At 47.1% G+C, this 21,143-nt stretch overlaps 1 protein-coding gene across 5 annotated transcripts in view; it reads left to right on the forward strand.

Moving 5' to 3' along the window:
• Positions 1-874: 874 nt before the first annotated feature.
• Positions 875-21,143, forward strand: part of LOC142923045 (ribonuclease inhibitor-like) — a 46,897-nt gene continuing 26,628 nt past the window's right edge. Inside the window, exons 1-6 of one of the 5 annotated variants that reach the window (XM_076063982.1) lie at positions 875-964; positions 3,267-3,359; positions 7,058-7,189; positions 15,130-15,146; positions 15,670-16,055; positions 16,733-16,865. In XM_076063982.1, coding sequence (XP_075920097.1) covers positions 15,692-16,055; positions 16,733-16,865 — 497 coding nt within the window. In that variant the 5' untranslated portion in view covers positions 875-964; positions 3,267-3,359; positions 7,058-7,189; positions 15,130-15,146; positions 15,670-15,691. Of the gene's footprint in view, positions 965-3,266; positions 3,360-7,054; positions 7,190-15,129; positions 15,147-15,669; positions 16,056-16,719; positions 16,866-21,143 lie in introns of all 5 variants that reach the window. The other 4 variants (XM_076063981.1, XM_076063984.1, XM_076063985.1 and 1 more) reach the window with 4 other exon arrangements.

Here is a 21,143-nt window from a genome sequence, read left to right on the forward strand (position 1 = left end):
TCCGTCAGGTGGGCGTGCAGCGACCTCCGGAGATCTTTGTTTTCACAGCGCAGTGACATTTGCCGCTGTGCTGCATTGCAGTCTCGGAGAAAATTCGCATGGAGAGACTTGCTCTCCCTGCAAGGCACTCTCGTGGATTCCAGCTCCAACTGGCACTCTTTAAGCTGTTGAACCAGGCTCCTGTTCTCTCTCTGGAGAGTCTCTCGGTTCTCCATCAACTCCTCCTGCTGCTGCTGTAGCTCCAGACAGAGCATCTTGTTCTTCTGACAGAGCTCCACATTCTGTTGGCTCATCCTCTCCGTTTGCAGCGTCATGGTCTCGCGGTAAAAGTCTGAGATGGAAAGCGTAAAACGACGATAAATGAAGATCTCCATCCCAAGCATGGCCAAGACCAGAACGCCAACGATCAGCAGCACCATGCTCAGCTCGTGTTGACGGCACGCGGGACGGAAGGAAGTGTGAGAAACGTCACGAAGGGGCGTGATATTTATACCAACGTCAATACCGGATGTGACGTACGCTATGACGTACCAGCCATCCCTGCCCACTTATTGTCAATCATTGCTCACCACGTGACTCCACGGCCCCGCCCCTAACCGTGCAGCTCCTCCCCCATACACTTCTTCCGCCTTTCCCACGTGACGCGAAGCGAGCCAATCAGGCGAGAGGCGGCGCGCGGTCGGCCCCGCGACCGCTTTCCGCCATTCTTGCAATGGGCGGCGGGGCCGCGCAGGGTGGTAGGGGGCGGAGGGAGGCGGGGGGGAGGGGCCAGGATGGACGAGGGGGAGGGGCCAGGAGGGACGAGGGGGAGGGGCCAGGAGGGACGAGGGGGAGGAGCCAGGAGGGACGATGGGGAGGGGCCAGGAGCGGGAGGGGGGGAGCCGTGGCGCCGCTCTTGGGCCGCGAGGCCTCCCCCTGGGCCCGCGGCGCCACGCGGAGACCGCGACAGCAGCAGCAGCAGGAGGTGGTGGTGGTGGTGTTTGTGGTTGTAGGCACGGGAGAGGTGGTGGTGTTTGTGGTTGTAGGCACGGGAGAGGTGGTGGTGGTGTTTGTGGTTGTAGGCACGGGAGAGGTGGTGGTGGTGTTTGTGGTTGTAGGCACGGGAGAGGTGGTCACGGACAGGCGGTGAGTGCCGGGTGATGGAGGTGGGGTGAGGGAGTGGATTGCAGGGTGAGTGAGTTAATGAGGAGAATTAATAGGTGAGGAGGGTGAGTGAGTTGAAGGGTGAGGTGAGTGAGTGGGTGAGTGGTGAGTTCACGACAGGGAGATTGGGGCTGAGTGAGTGAACGCAGCGCACGGTAAAGATCCCCTGAGAGCATTCGCAAGAGTTGGACATTGAGTGCCGCTGTCAGGGTCCACACGCAAATTGCTCACTTGGCATGATATACAAATTAACCATTGTAAACGATAACTTTAAAAAGTCCGCTATTTGTCAGAACTAATGCGATGTGCGTTCAGGATATTTGTAGCACGTTATAACCAACGTCAACATCGTCATTTAGAGTAACCATTAGTCCATACGTGTCACTTGCTAATAGTGCCCGGGTCAATCACAACTTTGCCGTGCGTGCAGGCTTTGTCTCTGGCTGCTCGCTAGGGCTGCGATGCCTTTCCATGCCACAAGATGACCTTCATTGCTCCTTCCACACCGCGACAATATTTACTGCAGTGTTCTATAACGCGGTAGTTGCGTTGCTGAAGAACACCGCGTTGTGTAAACTCCCTCGTTACAATGACTAATACAGGGTAAAGCACAGTCCGTGATAACAGCGTGAGATGCGTGTGTCGGCTGAACAAAGACCGAGGCGCGTGGGGAGCATCAGGAAGCATCCAGCAGCATCCCAATGCCTCGTGTGACGCTGTGCCCAGGCAGCCGTACAACCGCACATTCCTACTCGCGCGACGTGGTTCTGTTGACTCAATCGCGTTATATCCACTTAGCATCCGTGTCATAAAACGTGTTCCCTAATACATCCATCGTGCTATATCCAATTGGCGTTATGAAAACACGCGTTGAGGCAGAACGAACTCTATAAACTATTTTTTATTTTACCAGGTGAGACCCACTGAGCTATGTGGCTGTTTTCCAGAAGCGACCTGTCCACAAATGATAGATCAGCTAAATGGCTAATCACGTTAGAAATGTGTAGCACCAGCCACAAATACTCTAGACATGGGATCCCCTTTGACAGGGTCAGTGTCTACTTAGATTCACTCACTCCGCCTATTGTCATGTGGTGTGTGCAGCTGCGTCGTGACACTTGGTAGAGTGCTGTCTTTGAGGCAGAGAGCTTTAAAACCGTGTGCAGTGGTTAATTTGCTTAACAGCTCTACACCGAACCCCTTGCTTGTGGTAAAACATGTTTGCGACTTTGCTGATCGATAACTATGCAGATTTAGGTTCATAGTAACATGTACTTGGTGTGAGATGAACTTCCAAATAATTTCCTTTGCTCAACATCTTGCAATTAATGTCTTTTTAAATGGTCAGCTTAAGTGATTCCGTGATGTTTATGTAACTTTACCATTAAGATAACCTATGGAGCACAATTATTTCAGTATTTTTTGTCACAAGTAAACTTTAAACTGAACCCATATGTGATATTATATTGCCTGATTGTTTTAATTTTTAATGTAGTCTACATGCTCTGCTCGGGATATTACCCCACATTTACCATTCATTGATGTTCCCTTTGACATTGGTAATTGGCATTGTCACACCATAGTAATTAATGGGCAATTATGTAATTCTCTGTGTCTATCTCTCTCTGCATCTACCTGTGTGGGTGTCTCTCACTGCCGGTGTGTTTTTCTCTATATGCGTCTCTCGTGTGTCTCTTCGTTTGTGCCTCTCTCTGTGTGTGGATGTCTCTCGGTGTCTGTATCTCTCTTTCCTTTTCCACGATGTGGTGTTGTATTTACATGCAAATTCTACCTCTAGCCCCACCCACTTACCCTTGGGCTGAGCTTATCTCAAGCCAATATAACTTCGTGTTTCAGCAGTTTTCTCGCTATATTTTTTCACCTGATGATGGTTGCTTGTGTTGCGATCGAAACGTCGTGATCTATTATTTTTTCTACCTACGTGACTTTACAGAAAGAACCAAAGAGTATTGTGATTGTAATTTTGATTGTGATCGTTGTGGTGGAGGTGGTGATATTGATGGTGGTGTTAACGATAGCGGTGATTTTGGTGGTTGTAATGGTGGTATTGATGGTGGTAATGGTGGTTGACTATTACCCCTCTCGTGTCCTTCCACCACCAGGTTTAAGAATCTGCTGGTGTCTGTGCTGGAGGTGGACGTCGGATATCTGTGCGGTCTGGAGCGGTGGACAATAGACTTCTGCAGCTCAACCAGGTGGACGCACTGGGCAGGGGGCAAGATGGTGGTGGCCTTAGAGACCTACTTACTCCCACAGAGAGCCATAGACTCACTCACAGAGTACACTCACACAGAGAGCCAAAGTCTCACTGACACAGAGCCATAGGCTCACTCACATGGAGACACATAGACTCACTCACACAGAGAACCATTGATTAACTCATTGGTTTTTTCGGTAAAGTCACGTATGTAGATATACCATAAAATTATATTAAAATAAATCAAGCACGACGTTTCGACCGCAACACAAGCGATCTTCATCAGGTGTAAAAACAAATAGCAAATAGGGTGACATCAACGCAAACACATAGAGAGCGTTAAACTGCACGGAGGTAAATACAACAAGAAGATGAGAGACGAGAATTCAAAAAACCTAAGAAAAATTTACGTGATGCAAAACCAGTCGGCCAACGACACAGTTAGACACTTGCCTGGCAGACCACGAATTTCAGAAGAGTGCTAAGTTTCGTGTTCATCCTCTGGGTTGAACATACCAGCATAGAGTGAACAAATACGAGGTATAAGATAGCAGAAATACATATACAGGGACACAAGAGGTAAGAAGAGGAAAGAGGGACAGAGAAGCAAGAAAAAAGGGGCCGGAGGGATGAACAGACAGAGGCTTAAAATAAGTAGCAGAGGTGGGGGGAGGGTCCGAAGAAAGCAAGGGGCACGGCAGCAGCAGAAGAGGGGGGAGGGGCAGGAAAATGTAAGGGGGCGCAATTAGTTTAGTACAGAATTGTAAAGGTAACTTCCCCGTAGAAGTGTGTTAATAAAGAATTAAAGCTTTCGTGACTGCATAAATTACTCATTGCTTTTTTTCAGTAAAGTCACGTATGTAGAAATACCATAAAATTATATTAAAATAAATCAATCACGACGTTTCTACCGCAACACAAGCGATCTTGTGTTGCAGGATCTTTACGTAGGTAAAACAAATTTAAATAAAATGAACAATTAAAACACGACGTTTCGGAGGCAACGCAAGCTTCCGTCTTCAGTTGGGACCAGTCACAGCCAAAATCGCTGCACCAAGTGGCGAGGCTCTGGGAACCTAGCGCTTAAATACAGGTTAAGGTAGGGGGGGGGGTGTGGGAGGGGCCATGTAGGGGGACTTTAGTGGGGTGCGGAGCTCAGTTAATCCGTCTTTTGTTGTGTAGAGGGTGCGGGGGATGGGTCACTGTGTGTGTGCAATATAAACAGAAAGAGGCTCTCCCAGGCTGTGCTGTAAGGCGAGGCAGTAGATAAAAGGAAAATCGAAAAGTTCGGAAATAATATGTTTAGTATACCACTGCTTGAAATTGCTGTTAGAAATTAGTTAGCGTTTGGTATGATTTAAAACGTTTCTTCAGTGGTTGCTTAATTTGAAACCATCCTCTCAGTTGAAGTAATGCCTGTGTTTGTATTTGTTGTGTAGAGGGTGCGAGGGATGGGTGACTGTGTGTGTGCAGGACTGAGTTAATCCGTCTTTTGTTGTGTAGAGGGAGCGGGGGATGGGTCGCTGTGTGTGTGCGGGGATGAGTTAATCCGTCTTTTGTTGTGTGGAGGGTGTGGGAGATGGGTCACTGTGTGTGTGCAATATAAACGGAAAGAGTATCGGCCAGGATGTGCTGTAAGGGAGCAGTAGAAAAAAGGAAAATAGAAAAGTTCGGAAAGAATATGTTTGGTATACCACTGCTTGAAATTGTTGTTAGAAATTAGTTAGCGTTTGGTATGATTCAAAACATCTTTCCAGTGGTTGTTTAATTTTAAACCATCCTCTCGGTTGAAATTATTCCTGTGTTTGTATATCTGCATGACTTCGTGGACAAATCTTTGGTGATAACCTGTAGGTTTACAAAGAACCTTGGTATCGGAAAAGACAATCTCATGATCACCCATAGCGTTGTAACAGTGATCAGCCACAGCAGATGAATTCGTTCTGCCGTGTTTCAAATCTGATTTATGCTCACGAATTCGGTCAGAGATATGTCGTTTCGTCAACAATAACAATCACCACAGGTACAGCTAAATTTGTAAACTCCGGGGTACTGTAAGTCAGGGTTGACATCCTCTCATCAAAACGTTACACCATAGGGCTCATTGCATTTCAGACCAACACCACTTGACCAGTGAATTAAAATTGGTACGGCTGGCCCTTAGGAGGAACGGATACTCTGACCGTACCATCCGCCAAGCTGTTTCTCCTACCATACAGAAACAACCACCTGATACTCCGATCAAAACCATCACACTACCTTACATAGCAGGCGTTACTAAAAAGATTTCCAAAATTCTAAACAAACATAAGATCCAAGTCCGATTCAATACAGTACACAAAATACGTGATCTGATCCCATCCGTAAAGGATGTCATCCCTGACTTACAGTACCCCGGAGTTTACAAATTGAGCTGTACCTGTGGTGATTGTTATATCGGGGAGACGAAACGACATATCTCTGACCGAATTCGCGAGCATAAATCAGATTTGAAACACGGCAGAAAGAATGCATCTGCTGTAGCTGATCACTGTTACAACGCTATGGGTGATCATGAGATTGTCTTTTCCGATACCAAGGTTCTTTGTAAACCTACAGGTTATCACCAAAGATTTGTCCACAAAGCCATTCAGATATACAAACACGGGCATAATTTCAACCAAGAGGATGGTTTAAAATGAAGCAACCACTGGAAAGACGTTTTGAATCATACCAAACACTAACTAATTTCTAACAGCAATTTCAAGCAGTGGTATACCAAACATTCTTTCCAAACTTTTCTATTTTCCTTTTTTCTACTGCTCCCTTACAGCACATCCTGGCCGATACTCTTTCCGTTTATATTGCACACACACAGTGACCCATCTCCCGCACCCTCCACACAACAAAAGACGGATTAACTCATCCCCGCACACACACAGCGACCCATCCCCCGCACCCTCTACACAACAAATACAAACACAGGCATTACTTCAACCGAGAGGATGGTTTCAAATTAAGCAACCACTGAAGAGACGTTTTAAATCATACCAAACGCTAACTTATTTCTAACAGCAATTTCAAGCAGTGGTATACTAACCATTATTTCCGAACTTTTCGATTTTCCTTTTTTCTACTGCCTCCCCTTACAGCACAGCCTGGCAGAGCCTCTTTCCGTTTATATTGCACACACACAGTGACCCATCCCCCGCACCCTCTACACAACAAAAGACGGATTTACTCAGCTCCGCACCCCACTAAAGTCCCCCTACATGGCCCCTCCCACACCCCCCCCCCCCCACCTTAACCTGTATTTAAGCGCTAGGTTCCCAGAGCCTCGCCACTTGGTGCAGCGATTTTGGCTGTGACTGATCCCACCTGAAGACGGAAGCTTGCGTTGCCTCCAAAACGTCGTGTTTTAATTGTTTATTTTATTTAATTTTAATTTGTTTTACCTACGTGACTTTTCCGAATAAAACCAAAGAGTATGAATCCTTGCAGTCACGAAAGCTTCAAATCTAGAATCATCGTTATCCCATTGACTCCCATGCTAAAAGCTGAGCTACGTTTCAGCCCCAACATGTTCCAATCTTTACCAACTTTATTACGGTGAAAGATACACTTACCACACATAAAGAACCACAGTGCTTGCAGGTGCCACAGCTCCCCACACCAACCTCTCTCCCACCCCTCCCCTTTCTGCTGCTGTTGGAGGAGACTTCTTGATGCCACTGCTGGCGTCAGGGCCTGAGGCTGAGGGAACAGCAGAGTAGGTGACACGGGGAGCCGGGCCGCGTCTGCACATGTCAGGGGCGAGAGACGCTGGCGGCTCGACACTTCACAACGTGGGTGAGTGTGGGGAATTTGTGGCGTGTGGGGGACGGTGGGTGGTGTGGTCTAGAATATAAACCGCCTGTGTAGGCTACATGGCAGATTTTTTTTAATTGGTGCTTAAATGTCTGTGTATGTGTAAGATGGTGTAGTGAGTGTGTGTGCGGTGGGGGTACGGAGGTCAATGTGTGTGTAACGCAAATGAGTATCTGGGGCGGTGTGTAAACATCACACATTGGGGAGACAAAGGCGGTCCGGCGTGGTTCTGACCACTTACCATTTCGTGTACTATGCCGGCCTTCATAGGAGCTCAATAACAGCACTTGCCCCACCAGTCTGTGGAGCTCCATGGGGGATGTTTGTGTCAGAGCTCGTGCTGTAGGCATAGACGACGCGCGACCGTGGATCCTCTGTAGGTAGCGCGCGTCTGCTGTGGGTCGCATGGAGCTGCACGAGCGGACACCACCGCAGCGATTCCCATACCGAGTCACAAGATAGGCGCTGGGAAACAATTGCGCTGAAGTGTGTTGCTGGGTGGATGAAGCGAGCACCACCATGGTGTGCTTGCCTTGTTTGGTCAGTCGTGTGACTGATTATTATAATATATTAATTCACACCTGTGCACCGTGTCATGGCAGTTTCCCTGTTTTTCCTTCATTGCATTTTTATTTCAGAAATATTTCACCTGCAAAATAGATTGAGTTTGAATATCTCATGCGAAAGGGTGCCCAGAGCATGTGGGGTCGTCCAATTGCACAGTGCTTAACGCACATCACTACACACCCATGGACTAAATCCAGAGGCGAGTGACAAATGAATCAGTTCTGCCCCCCTCGCTTCACCAATCCGCACTAGTCAGCGTGGTGAAATATGGTAAAAAATCAACACGACCGACAGGGCATAGGGTGCCCATTATCCAGAAGGGCTTTACTTTATTATCACATCCACATGTAATTGTGGATTTGGTTATTTTTCTTTAGTTATTTTTGTTGCATAAATACAACTTGACAAGATGTGTACTGCTTCATTCTGGTACATTTACTGTTTTTCAGTGCATTTCAGCACTGGGTGTGTTTGTTGGATTTATTGTTTGTCACGTGAGGTTAAACACTAAAAAACTATTTTATGAACCAGGCAAAGTCCACTAAGCTATTCGATTTTTCATTGAACTGACAGATGCTGTAACCTGGTCCCTTGGGTACCCAGGCCTTCCTATAGTATAACTCCAGGAATCGGCAGATTTTTTTATTTTATTGTACCAAGTAAGGTCCACTGATCTATATAGCTGTTTTTCAAAAGCAACCTGGCCACAAATCATAGCTCAACGAAGTGGCTTATCACGTGGAAATTTGTAGCAGCTAAATACTGTAAACGCATATTTCTAAATGTGGAGGGAAAAAAACTCGAGGATCCAGAGAAAAACCCACGCCACCACGGGGAGAATATGCAAACTCCAAATATCCAGGCGTCGGGGTTGGAATCGAACCCACGACCTCCTGCATTCCAGGCGAAGGGGATAACTTGTTGCCACCACTGAGCCCGTTGTTAATCTGATGTGGTATACTGGTACAGCCCCTGGTGGCCTCGGTCACTTTACTGACCTTTGCACCATTGTGTAGTCGGTTCAATTGAGTCGCAGACACTCTTTGGAGGCAACAAATTTATTTATACCAACACGAAGGGGTAACTTCCCTTTTACCAGATAACAACCTATGGTGGTGGACCACCAGGCTATCTGCGCTAACACTCTGGGATAGCTACAACGAGCAGGACTCCAGCTTGAGTCCTGCCCATGTGTTGGTGACTCTTCACGGACGTTGAATGTAGATCTTTCAGAAGACAACAGCAAAGCTGAACCCCGGTCCCTCTGGGGACCTGGTTTATATGCTTACCAGTCGTGGCCGGCTCCGCCCTTGGCCACGACTACCTTCTCGATTCCTATTGCAAGATCTCGCCCTGACACGTGACTACCCACTAGCCCCAACTTGGGGCCCCTGTGTAGACTTTACCCGTCATGTACCTTCCAGGGTCAACCAGAGTGCAATGGCCCACATTAACCTCATTCATGGCTGACACTTTCACACCCCTCCTATAGAGGACAGCACTGCACGCCACGCGTGGTGCCACTCAGCGCCATGACCCAGCGCTCACCAAGCCCCACTAGGGCTGGTACTACACCCACATATATGGGGTGTCGGTGATGTAATTACATCGCACGCCGTGCCTCTCAGGCCGGCACTACACAGTGGCATTCCCGATGTTACTACATTACCCCCCCCCATTCGTAGCATTCAGCCGTCCTGGCTGTCAACCCCCCCTTAAAACTAACCAAGTGAATAAGTTCTAGATTTGAAGCTTTCGTGACTGCAAGGATCCATACTCTTTGGTTCTATTCGGTAAAGTCACGTAGGTAAAAAATAAAACAACTAAAATCATGACGTTTCGGCCACAACACAAGTGGCCTTCATCAGGTGAAGGGGACCATACTGTCATGAGGACAGCGTTGGAGTGAAGACAGTCCAGCCCAGGTCGTGTCCTTTTAAGCTGTGTGGGAGGAAACAAAATGCTTTGACAAAGGAATTAGCATAAAATGACCGTAACGCACAAGAGGACCGGCACGGAGGGGGGGAGCGGGTGTGAAGTGGAACGTAGAGGACCGGCACGGGGCGGGGGGGGGAGTTTACAAATGTAGGTGTGAAGTGAAATAAGCTTCTATGAAAGTTTGGTATATCACTATTTGGATAAATACCATTGAAAATTAGTTTAATGTTTGGTATGATTTAGAACATCTTTCCAATGGTTGCTTAAGTGAATAAGGTGATAAAAAGCGAGTAAAAGTGACTAAACGCTATGTGTGCCTCAATAATTAACAATAACAAATAGCATATAAATACCCAAGCCCACCTATACAATATATACACTAGCTACAAATGTACAGAACAACACGAGAAAATATAAAACGCGAATTCACGGAATCCCCTCCATCACCAACAACTCCCATCCTCACCGTGTAACAATACCCATAAGCACAACAAAGGCTAGGTTCAGCCAATAACCGATATGGCCTACTGAGTGTGACAAGCAACTGATGGTGTGGGAGTGTGTGTGCATGGGTGTCACAAAATCCGAAGAGTTTTTGAGCGAGTCCTCGTGGCTGGGCCTCCAGTGGAGGTGGGCTCACTCTCCCTGGAGGTCCCAGGGGGAATATGCAACTGTCCAGTCGAATCCGGCTCCTCACGAAGAGCAGTAGGCCGGGTCGACGGGTTCTCCTCTCCCGAATCAAGTGAAGACAGCGCAGGCGGCGGCTCGGGGGACATCAGGCGCGCGGCACCTGAGGGAGGAAGCACACGACTCCACTGAGGACCAACCTCAATGGGCACACATGCCAGCTCGCCGGACACATCTGTCCCTCGGCGCCCACAGTGTGGAGATGGAACAAACTCACAGGGAGCAATAAAGGGCTTAGGGCAAGAGGAGTGTTTGTTTCTGTTGCCTGGTTTTTAATTGGTAAAGCTGTGATCGTGTTTGATCCCTCCACTGGTATCCGATTAATTTCTGCATCAAGCACAATATCCCCTTTGCTGTCTTCAAGTTCCACCATGGACACGCTCCTGCTTGCCTCTCCCATCATCTCATTCCCCTCCCAATGTTCTCCTATATCGTCCCTACCATCTCGCTTTACTCCCCTTCACTCATTCTCCGCCCAGCAACCAAGGCTTCCTGTTGGAACTTCTAATCAACCTTTACTCATTCGGAGGTCACTCATTCCCTTTTCTTTTGATGCAATTATTTGGGCCTGTCACTTACCATCCACAGATTTCTCCTGTGATCATCACTGTATGTTCTCTCTTTAGAAATGTAGGCTGAATGTACACCTCCTTGTTCCCAATGATGATTGTATCTCACTGATGTGCACATCACCTTGACAGAGGCTCTTTTTAAAGGCACTCTAATTGATTATTTCTCATTTCACAGCCTCCACTACACTACTCAGCAGATTATACCCCACTTTGTTCGTCAAGACTTGCTTGAGGCAAATATAAGTATGGTCCAACAACTTCTATGACTGACACGGCACGAGTAAGACTGCCTGCAGTCCAACCAAAAAGGCTGCATCATTGAAAGCTGGTTTCAAGCCTGCCCTCCACGTGTGTTAAAAGATCTTCCTCACCCATGTGATGATAGTTGAGCCTCTGGGTGTCAGCATTTCTGCTCTGATATTGCAAGTGTTGGATACTAGTGATTTCTTTCATTTTTCTTAGGGTACCTCTCACTTTATACTCAAATGGCTCAATGCAGAAGGTGTAGGGTCTTTGGTTACTGTGGCTTGCATGAGCTCTTCAAAGGGATATGACGAAGAGCGATTCTGCATTTGGGAGCATAATTACTTCTAGCATGCTAGTTTCTGCCTTCAACTGCTGAGGAGCTTGCCACTGGCATTTGTAATTGCGCAGGAAATATTGAAGTAGGCTCCCCTGAGCTGACTGAAGTTTGCAAAGTCATCCTTTATTTGACTGAGAGTTATTATTCAACTGCTGCAGCTTTTCCATCAGGCACCCTCTGTTCATGCCAGATCTGAGTTTTGCATTGCCTTCTTAGGCCCTTGTAGCAGTTTTTACGTTCTTTTTTCAATTAAACACCACGTTTAATCACTAATCCATTCATTTCCAATATTGCAACAGGTTGTTGGGCTGGTCTTGGCGGCGTTGTTTACATAATCTTGAAATTGTCCCAAACTGTTGGTTCCTCATTAGACAGGAGCGTGCATTACCACTGCCCACCTCCACATTACAACCATCCCCACCATAAGAATTATATCCAGTATGAGCTGGAGAAGCTTTTGTTGACCTTCGAGAGCACTGCTAAGAAATGGGGTTTATGTGCATCCCCACATAAAACAAAGCACCTGCCTGGGTATTCTGTGTCATCGTATTCTCCCATCCCTCCACTCCCCATGAGCAGTGGGGCAGTTTTGGACAGAGCAGAACAATTTTCCATACCTGGAAACGGTGCATGTGACTAGCTCCAGTTTGGCAGCAGAGGTCATGCTCCGAATCGGTTGAACATAATTATCTCAGCTGCGTAACACACTGTGAATGCTGCATTGCCTGTCGCTCCATGTAAAGCTTTGGTTCTTCTCAGCCAGATATCCCCTCCCTTCTCTACATTTGAGAAATTTGGATCCCTTTTAAAGAAACATCCACACTGGTTTTGCATATTCAAGTTGTCTACGATCCACCGTGGGCTTAACAAACTAGATTATGTGAGCAGCTTAGATCCTTGAATGATCTGGACAAATGCCCATCAGTGAGATACTAAGGCAGGTGAGGCAGCATTGGCTGGGTCATGTAGCCCAAATGCCCAGTCACTGTGTACCCAAACAGCTTCTGTTTGTCCAGATATAAGGGGCTTATCGCTATAGGCAAGAGTTTGACTGCTGTGTAACAGAAGGATGGTGGAGCTGTTTGGGCTTGCCAACAGCTCGACCAGTGGTTTCAAGATCAGCGTCTCTGGAGGAGTTTTGTGAAGGATGTCCGCCTCCAGCAATAACGGAGGGCGGAGGAGTGATGCTCACAACAACGAGCGGAGTGCAGAATGAGTAAAATGCAGCAAGGTGGAACAGTAGGGAGCACAGGTGGTAGATCTGCCAGTCATCCCTGTCACTCAACCCATGACACCTTTATCTATCCTGTAACCTACTGCCCATGAGCCTTCGACAGTCCACATGACCTCAATGTGCACTTAGCCTGGCAGAAACACTTTGTTGACGTCACCAATTTTGACTGGCGAATGGCTTTTATTGTTATTGTGTTTATGTACCCACCCCTTCATGTGCCGTACTGGCCTTCTTAGGTGCTCGCTAGCAGAACTAATCCCAATAATGTAAAAAACGATATGGGAGATTTTTCTCATTTGTATCTTGTATGTTTGTGTACATCGCCTATGTGTGTTTGTGGCGAGCCATGCTGCACAACAAACTCAGCCACAGTTATCAATAGCACGTGATATCTACACTGGTTTTGGGTCCTCTCGGTTGTGTCTGCATTAAATGAGTGCCTGGTACAATGGGTAATCAGTATAACCTATGAGACAAACGTGGCCAGGTGTGGTGCTGGCCATTTCTACCCCACTTTGCGTGCAGGTCTTCAAAGGGGCTCACTAACAGCACTTGACCCACCAGTCTGTGGAGCTACATGGGGGATGTTTGTGTTGAAGCTCGTGCTGTCGGCGTAGAAGACGCTCGACAGTTTATCCTCTGTAGGGAGCACGCATCTGCTGTGTGTAGCGTGGAGCTGTACGATAGTGAAACCAATAGAGTTGTTGCGCCTTGGGCGTAAACATCAATGTATGTCCATTTGCCAGGTGTTATTTTTTTCATTTCCTGTGGAGATGTGTTCTGTATGAGAGAAAAAGCGACTGAGCCCACGCCCTCACCCCCTTCTCCCTATTGCATTATCTCCTCCTACTATTTGACTACTCATAAAATCATACGTATATAGTGACACCCCAGGGATAAATTAATATTGCTTGTTATAGCACATTCTTGTAGAAAGAACGCTGGTTAAGTCAGACCGGCCTGTATATGTACAGTATAGATATTTAGTTTGCAGCAATGTAATACACACAGCTCAATGCACAAAGAGTTAAATGTATAAATATCTCATACTAAAGAATGGATTACTTGGGTTTACAAACATGATGTACAAAACTCGTTATAGTCTCATGCTCTGCATGCTGTTGTAAATGCACGTGGTGCATACTCACTGACCAGATGCTTCATTATTATTTATACTAATAAAAAATGTTAAATTAAGAATTTTTTTCATTAATTTCTCATGTTAAACAAATATAGGGCGTTCATCCAGCGGTAGAGAGACAATGGCTGCTGATGATGTAACGTGCCGCTCATTTTGAAGGATTCCTAAGAGACAGTGCAAGTGGAGATTCAAAGGCATAGGAAGGTGGTTGCACAGACACCTGGACCACTGCTGTCCTGTATAAGTGATTTATTTAACATAATGAACATTACAGTAACATTGACGCTGCCTCATGTGTGTACTTTAAGTTTTGGCTTCCCCACACAAACACACTACCTCCACAAAAGGTCATGTTTACTCATTTCTGTGAAGCGTATTCAAGTTTAATTTATTAGGTATAGCCCTGTGAGCCATGCCGCTCTTAAGTCGGGTGCAACCGCAACAAACAAAATATGAATCTACATTGCAGAAAACTATTAAACCACAACCAGACCAAAATAAAGCTACAAAAACAATGTAACAGCAGTAATCATAGGAACTGTGATTTTAAAATTAAGAATAAACATAACATGTACGACAAAACCTGCAGCCATAGCTGGCAACACGACACTCCCAGTGTATGATGTGTGAGTGAGTCAGCAGCAGCGTGAGTGAGTGTATGATGTGCGAGTCAACGTATGATGTGCGAGTCAGCGTATGATGATTGAGTCAGTATTAGGTTGAGTGAGTATATGATGTGTGAGTCAGCGCACGATGTGTTAGTCAGCGCATGATGAGTGAGTCAGTGTATGATGTGTGAGCGAGTCAGCGGCAGAGTGAGTGTATGATGTGCGAGTGAGCCAGCACACGATGAGTGAACCTGTGTATGATGAGTGAATGGGTCAGTGGTTGTGCGAGTGTATGATGTGTGAGTGAGTAAGCACATGATGAGCGAGTCAGTGCATGATGTGTGAGCGAGTCAGTGCATGATGTGTGAGTGAGTCAGTGCATGATGTGTGAGTGAGTCAGTGCATGGTGTGAGTGAGTCAGTGTATGATGTATGAGAAAGTCAGTGTCGGCTCCCTCTGCTCGCACTGTCGCCCCCTCCTCCCCCCGGCTCCGTCGCCCCCCCCACCCCCGGCTCCCCCGTCCCGTCGGCCCCCTGGCTCCATCGGCTCCCTCCGTCGGCTCCCCCGGCCCCCTCACAAACGGCCCCGCCAGCCGCTGCTGGGAGCGCGGTATGTGACGTCATAACACTGCTAGACAATCTCAGAGTACCCTCTACCCATACATTGAGAGCATGGGAGTGCCCACTACATAGGGACTACCCAAGATCAAACCTGGCTCCCACCCTCTAATCGTCACTCAACTAGAGGTGACGCTATCCCGATCTTTACACATTACAACGCAATTTGCCGTCTGCGTGGCATCACGATGGTCGAGGCAGTGAGCACGTGGTGTCACGCAGCTGCTTAATCTGCTAAAACTGTGTGGCGTTTTGAATTAGGTTCACATTTTACTTTTTTTATCGTTGTGTTGTGTTGATGTGAATATTCCAATAACAATTTTAAGCTTTCATTACAATTTAAATAAGTCAATGTATTCACAATCAAATACCTAAAGTCACAATTGTACCTAACCGAGACCTCTAAGATTTTAGTAGCAACATTTTCTTTTTTTAGAATTATTCTTCCCTGTACCTGGATAAAATTACACGACTATGCTTACAGGTGACACGTGGTTTGTTTTCATTTTCTTCAGGTGACTCGATGCATTTGTCGTGATGGCATCAAAAGATCCTGCATATGAGATCATTAAAACCAACGAAGTGAATCTGCAGAAATACCTCCAGGCGAAGTCTTCAGAAGTGCTTGACCATTCCTATCAAACAGGGATAGTCCTGGACAGTGAATACACGTCTCTTAACAGCGAGAATGACCCCGTTGTGCAAACACGGCGTCTGGTTAACCTGGTGCTCATAAAGGGAGAACAAGTCTGCATGATATTTCTTGAAGATGTGCTCGTGCGACTGAGATCCGAGATCCCTCTCTTGGATCAGTGGATCTCACAGCATGAGCAGCAGCTCAACGCGATCGGTGTCGATCTGAGCAGAACTGCGGGTAAAGCCATCCCTAGAGCAGCTTCTCGTGAGTGATGCTAAACTTCACATAGCCATTCACATGTCTCTGGCAAGTTTAGGTGAAGGAATTGCTTTGAACTGAGATTGTCATTTAATATTAGCAAACTGCACCACCCTTGCATGACAACATTCCTCTCAGAAGGAGGACATTTATATTCCATTCCATAGCAGGGAAACTACAATTTATCAGCAATTGGGAGGAAAGGATAGATGGATAATGAAAATGTGTGTAAATATCAAAAACTTACATCCACACTGGACCCCAACATTCATTAATTCGTCATATTCCACACCTCCCTTTCCTTGGAAAAGACGTAAACATGGTGATTTTCTACCTCCTCTTCAGACACAGACATGGTATTTAAGCTGTAATAATGTAATGACCTATGAAGCTCTCTTTCAAGTGTCAAGCCCAAGATGTTTGGCAATGGCAGCAAACCCATCTGCTGCCATGGTCTCCATGACTTGGTACAATCTGGATTTCACCAAGGCCATGTCATTGAAACTATTCCCCTATGCAGGGCAAATGACCATTTCTGTTAAACTATGGATGCTGCTTCTAGTTGTTGACCTTTGGGCTGCTTTTGACACCACTCCATCCTCTTGAATCTTCATGGCGATGCAGGTGTTGTCTGACAAACTTATGTCCTGGTTCTGCTTCATGCACAAAGCTGTCCCTGCCAGACTGCGCTGCCCTCTCCTGGATCTTGATGCATCGAGAAGAACCTATGGAGACACTCAACCTGTGGGGCTGCGGCATCGGCACCGAGGAAATGAAGAGACTCCAGCGTGGACTGCACAGATGTAAAGAGCTAGTGTAAGACTGACACACCTCGCATTCACTACTTCACAAATTGTGCACGCATATGTATGTGTGGGTGTGTGTGATATTAACTCGTCTTCAAATGAGTAGCAGGTGCGTTGTGTAAAACATTGCTACTCGGGAGACAACGGCGGCCGGGCACGATGCTGGTCACCGACGCCATCATATGCCATACTCATGTAAACACTCGGTCTTGCGTAGCCCATGCATGAATACAACTTGTGACGAAATTATTCCCCTTGCCACTGCCATCATTGTCCTCACTCCTCACTTCACTCCTCTCCCCGCACTCCACGCTCACCCATTTCCTTATACCTCCCATTAACCCCCCCAATTTGCTCCTGCCTTCACTTTTCCCATAACCCCACCCGTCCCTTGCCCATCTCTTCACTCTGCCCCCATACTCACGCCCACTCATCCATAGAGGGATAATGTTTGGTGAGTGAATGCGTGCCTGCTTGAGTTGGTGGGTGACTTGGGGGATGGATCGATGAGTGAGTATGTTGAGTTAGGTGATGATGTGAGTGAGTAGGTGGGTCAGTGCTGTGTGAGTGGTTTGGTAAATGAGATAATTAATGTGAGTGGGTGAGTAAATGTATACTGAGTAGGTGGGTCCACAGTGAATGCTGCACTCACTGTACATTAAAGTACAGAAGGAAGAAAAGTTATGCATATGGGTGGCTGCTGTAACGCTTTCCATCATCTTCAGCAACATTTAATTCGCAATAATTATAGCCCTCACACTAGGCGCAGGAAGTGAGGTGACCGTAGGCCACATTTAGAAAATGGAGCCCTGATAGCGACTCTGCGGTGGAGAGTGAGGGTAACGGTTTGATTCACGTGGCCGATTCAAGTCCCTTGTTTACAGTGGACCATGGTCAGTTATGGTTGCCCCCACTACAGAGACAGCTGATATGTAATGGGTGTCATTCTTAGTTGTAAAGCATTAAAGAGACAGATATCCCCCAAGTACCCCATACAAACTGTTGGGGAAAGTGAAGCCCGTGACAGAGAACAAGCACACACAACTACACTGCACTTTAGAGCACAAAGACAATCTCCCCGTGGAGCCTGCATACACTTTTGAGGCAAGTGCTGATCACACTTCCCTGACTAGCACCGTCCTTGGCTGTCTTTCTCTCCCCATTGCTGATGTTTACACACCATACCAGGTACTCATTTAAGGCTCAGGCACCATAGAGGACTTCCAGGACCAGATTTTTTTTTATCACTCACCACTGATGCTGTTACCAGATATTGAACCCAGGTCACTTAGTAATGGAATGGTGCCAAGGACTTCCCCACAATTTCCATAACCACATTCAAATACGCAATGAAAGACACTCGTATATACACACACAGACATGTACACAGTGTACATATAAACTCACACACTCCTACACATGTACAAGTAAAGCCTTTGGTCACTCCACTGCTGGATAAAGCACTCCCACACCATGCAGGTCTTGGGGGTTATTTGACCATACATCACCACTCAAGTCAGTGTGGGTTGGTGTAGAGCATAGAGATGAATGTTGTTCCATTACCATAACGCAGCTCCGCAGGCTACAATAACTGTTGTTATGCATGTTAGTCACGGGTAGAAGTAGAAGCACCATCCAGGCTCGATACTTTATAGATTTTCAGATTTATTAGATCTTACATGTACACTAATATACACACTTTCATATATGAATACACACACTCACATGTACATAAACACTAATATCCATATACACGTATATTTGCACATTGCTACACACTCACACACACACTTATACACACCCCTGTTTGAGTCTGCAGTTTTAATGTGACAGTATTTTTTTACGTTAAAATAAATGCAAGCAATCTTCATATAATAAGGATTAGCATTCATAAGGCTCAATTCGTCCAGTGATCTGATTGCGCCATTGACAAAATTAGTTAATATACGCATGTATGTGCAGGCAGTCCCAGGTTTATAGAAATCCGAATTTACGGAAATGCAACCATAAATAATGTAAAAAAACTCAACGTGTGGAAATGTTAGCGTTAGTTACATAAGTGCAACTAGTGCAGCGCGTTGAGGTTGGATATTAATACTGCGGAGCGAGGCTTAAGCCCCGCTGCAACCAAAATGTCGCCTTCACCGAGCCCGAGCTTCACGAGGATTAAGGTATTTTTTTAATATTGTATTATATAATTATTTTCCTTTTGTAGCATTACGTATTTGCTTGTTTTCTATGCTGAGAACTATATATTCCCATGTTTTTATTGCTGGTTTTCATTTTAAGTTCATTTCTTGAGTTATTTACTTTAATTACTGTGTGTGTATGTAGGTGTGTAGACGAGGTAAAACAACCCCCTACCTCCGCGTGGTGTCGGACGGGCAACGCTGTCATGGACAGTGCTGTGGGGGGGAGGGCCAATTCCGATTGGCCTTTCCTCTCTTGGTGTCAGTGACCACCACAGCGGCTAAATGGGGGGGCTGGACAGGTGTGAGGGGCTGGTAACCCCTCCACCTTCATTTAACCACTAAACTACGACCAAAATTTTTTACGAACAAGCTTGTGCCGGAGTCCCCGGGGGGACAGGCGTCTATGACGTCTCCTGGCCAAACCCCATTTGGCGGAGCCAGGAGATTGAATCTTTACCCTCGGGGCTCCTCCAGAAACAAAAAATGCCACTATGGATGGCCACATGGAATGTTCGAATGCTCACTGCTAAGGAGAGGCTGCCACTCCTTTGTCGGGAGCTGGACCAGTACTGCCTGGATCTCTGTGGTATTCAGGAGGTCCGGTGAACCGGCTCTGGTTTCTGTCACCATGAGGGGTGGGCAGTCCTATACTCGGGGCAGGAGACTGCCAACCAACAGGGAGTGGCTCTTCTTCCGGACAAAAGAATTAAGGGGGCGTGGGAGCGTGGTGGTGAGGGGTGGGATGCTGTAAGCCCCAGGCTATTTTGGGCTCGCCTTCCCATCAACCGGAGGCGAGGAGTGGTGGTCGTGGTTACTTATGCCCCCACTGAAGACGAACATCCGTGGAGGGATGCAGGCAAGGCTGATGAGTCAGATGCCTTCTATGACCTCCTGTCACAGGTGCTAGCTAAGTGACCCCTTGGGATGGAGTCATCTTGTTAGGTGACTTTAATGCCCGAGTTGGTCATGATGCTGGCACCTGGTCTGGAGCAATTGGAAGGCATGGGCCAGATCAGCTCAGTAACAACGGTAGGAGGCTGCTAGATTTTTGTAAAGCCCATGGGCTTGTAATTACCAACACGCTGTTCCGGTATCGGCACATCCATACAACATCATGGATGCATGCCGAGTCCAAGCAAGAACATCTGCTGGACTACGTAGTGACAGAACAGTGGATGCGGGCCCATGTCCTTGACACCAGGACCTACCGTGGAGCTGATCTACCCTCTGACCATCGACTAGTCATCTGTACGATGCGCCTTCCATTATTCCACTCCGGTGGTGGGTGTACACCCAGGACCCCATTCCAATCTAAGGTGGCCTGGTCTCAGCTAGCTGATGAAAGTTGCATCGCTTGTGGCAGGGGTTGGCATCATCCCCCATTCCTGCAGATGTCGAGGGTAAATAGGTGAGATTTAGGACTGTGACTCAGGCAGCTGCAATGGCTGCTTTGGATACATGGTCCAGACCTCCCCAGAGACCCTGGCTGACAGAGGAGGTGTTCAAGCTGGCTGAGAAAAAGCCACAGGCCCACTCTCATTGGCTACAGCATCCCACGTCGGAGAATGAGGAGGCTTACCGCAGCCTTCGCTCGGAGGTTCGGAGAGCTGTGAGGCGCTGCAAGGATGGGTGGTGGTCGCGGGTTGCTGAGGAGAAGTAATCTGCCTCAATGGCCCATGATCACAAATCCATATTTAATTCCATCAAAAAAGTAACCTGCAGCGCCACACTTATTACCAACATTAGGGGAAAAAACAGTGATCCAATCTCCGACCACCAGGAACAGGTTTTCAGATTTGCCGAGCATTTCTGTGAAGTCCTGGGGGAGGGGAAATCCCTCCACCAGGAAAACATCGTGGGACAAAGTGGGGATGACCCTGTTGAGGCTGCGGTGCCTCAAATATTGGAAGAGGAAGTCACCCCCTGTCAGTGGCTGTCTGAGGTGCCATCTGTTGAGGAAGTACTGAAGGCGATCCAGAGTCCGAGACAAGGAAAGGCACCGGGCAGAGATGATCTCCCCAGCAAAATGCTGAGGGAGGGCGGCGTTTGTGCACAGACTGCCCTACATGACATCATAACAACAGTCTGGACCACTG

This window comes from Petromyzon marinus, unplaced genomic scaffold (assembly GCF_048934315.1).
Source record: "Petromyzon marinus isolate PM22_M1 ecotype Great Lakes invasive population unplaced genomic scaffold, UKy_Petmar_22M1.pri1.0 PM_Scaffold_25, whole genome shotgun sequence".
NCBI classification, from domain to species: Eukaryota; Metazoa; Chordata; class Hyperoartia; order Petromyzontiformes; family Petromyzontidae; genus Petromyzon; species Petromyzon marinus.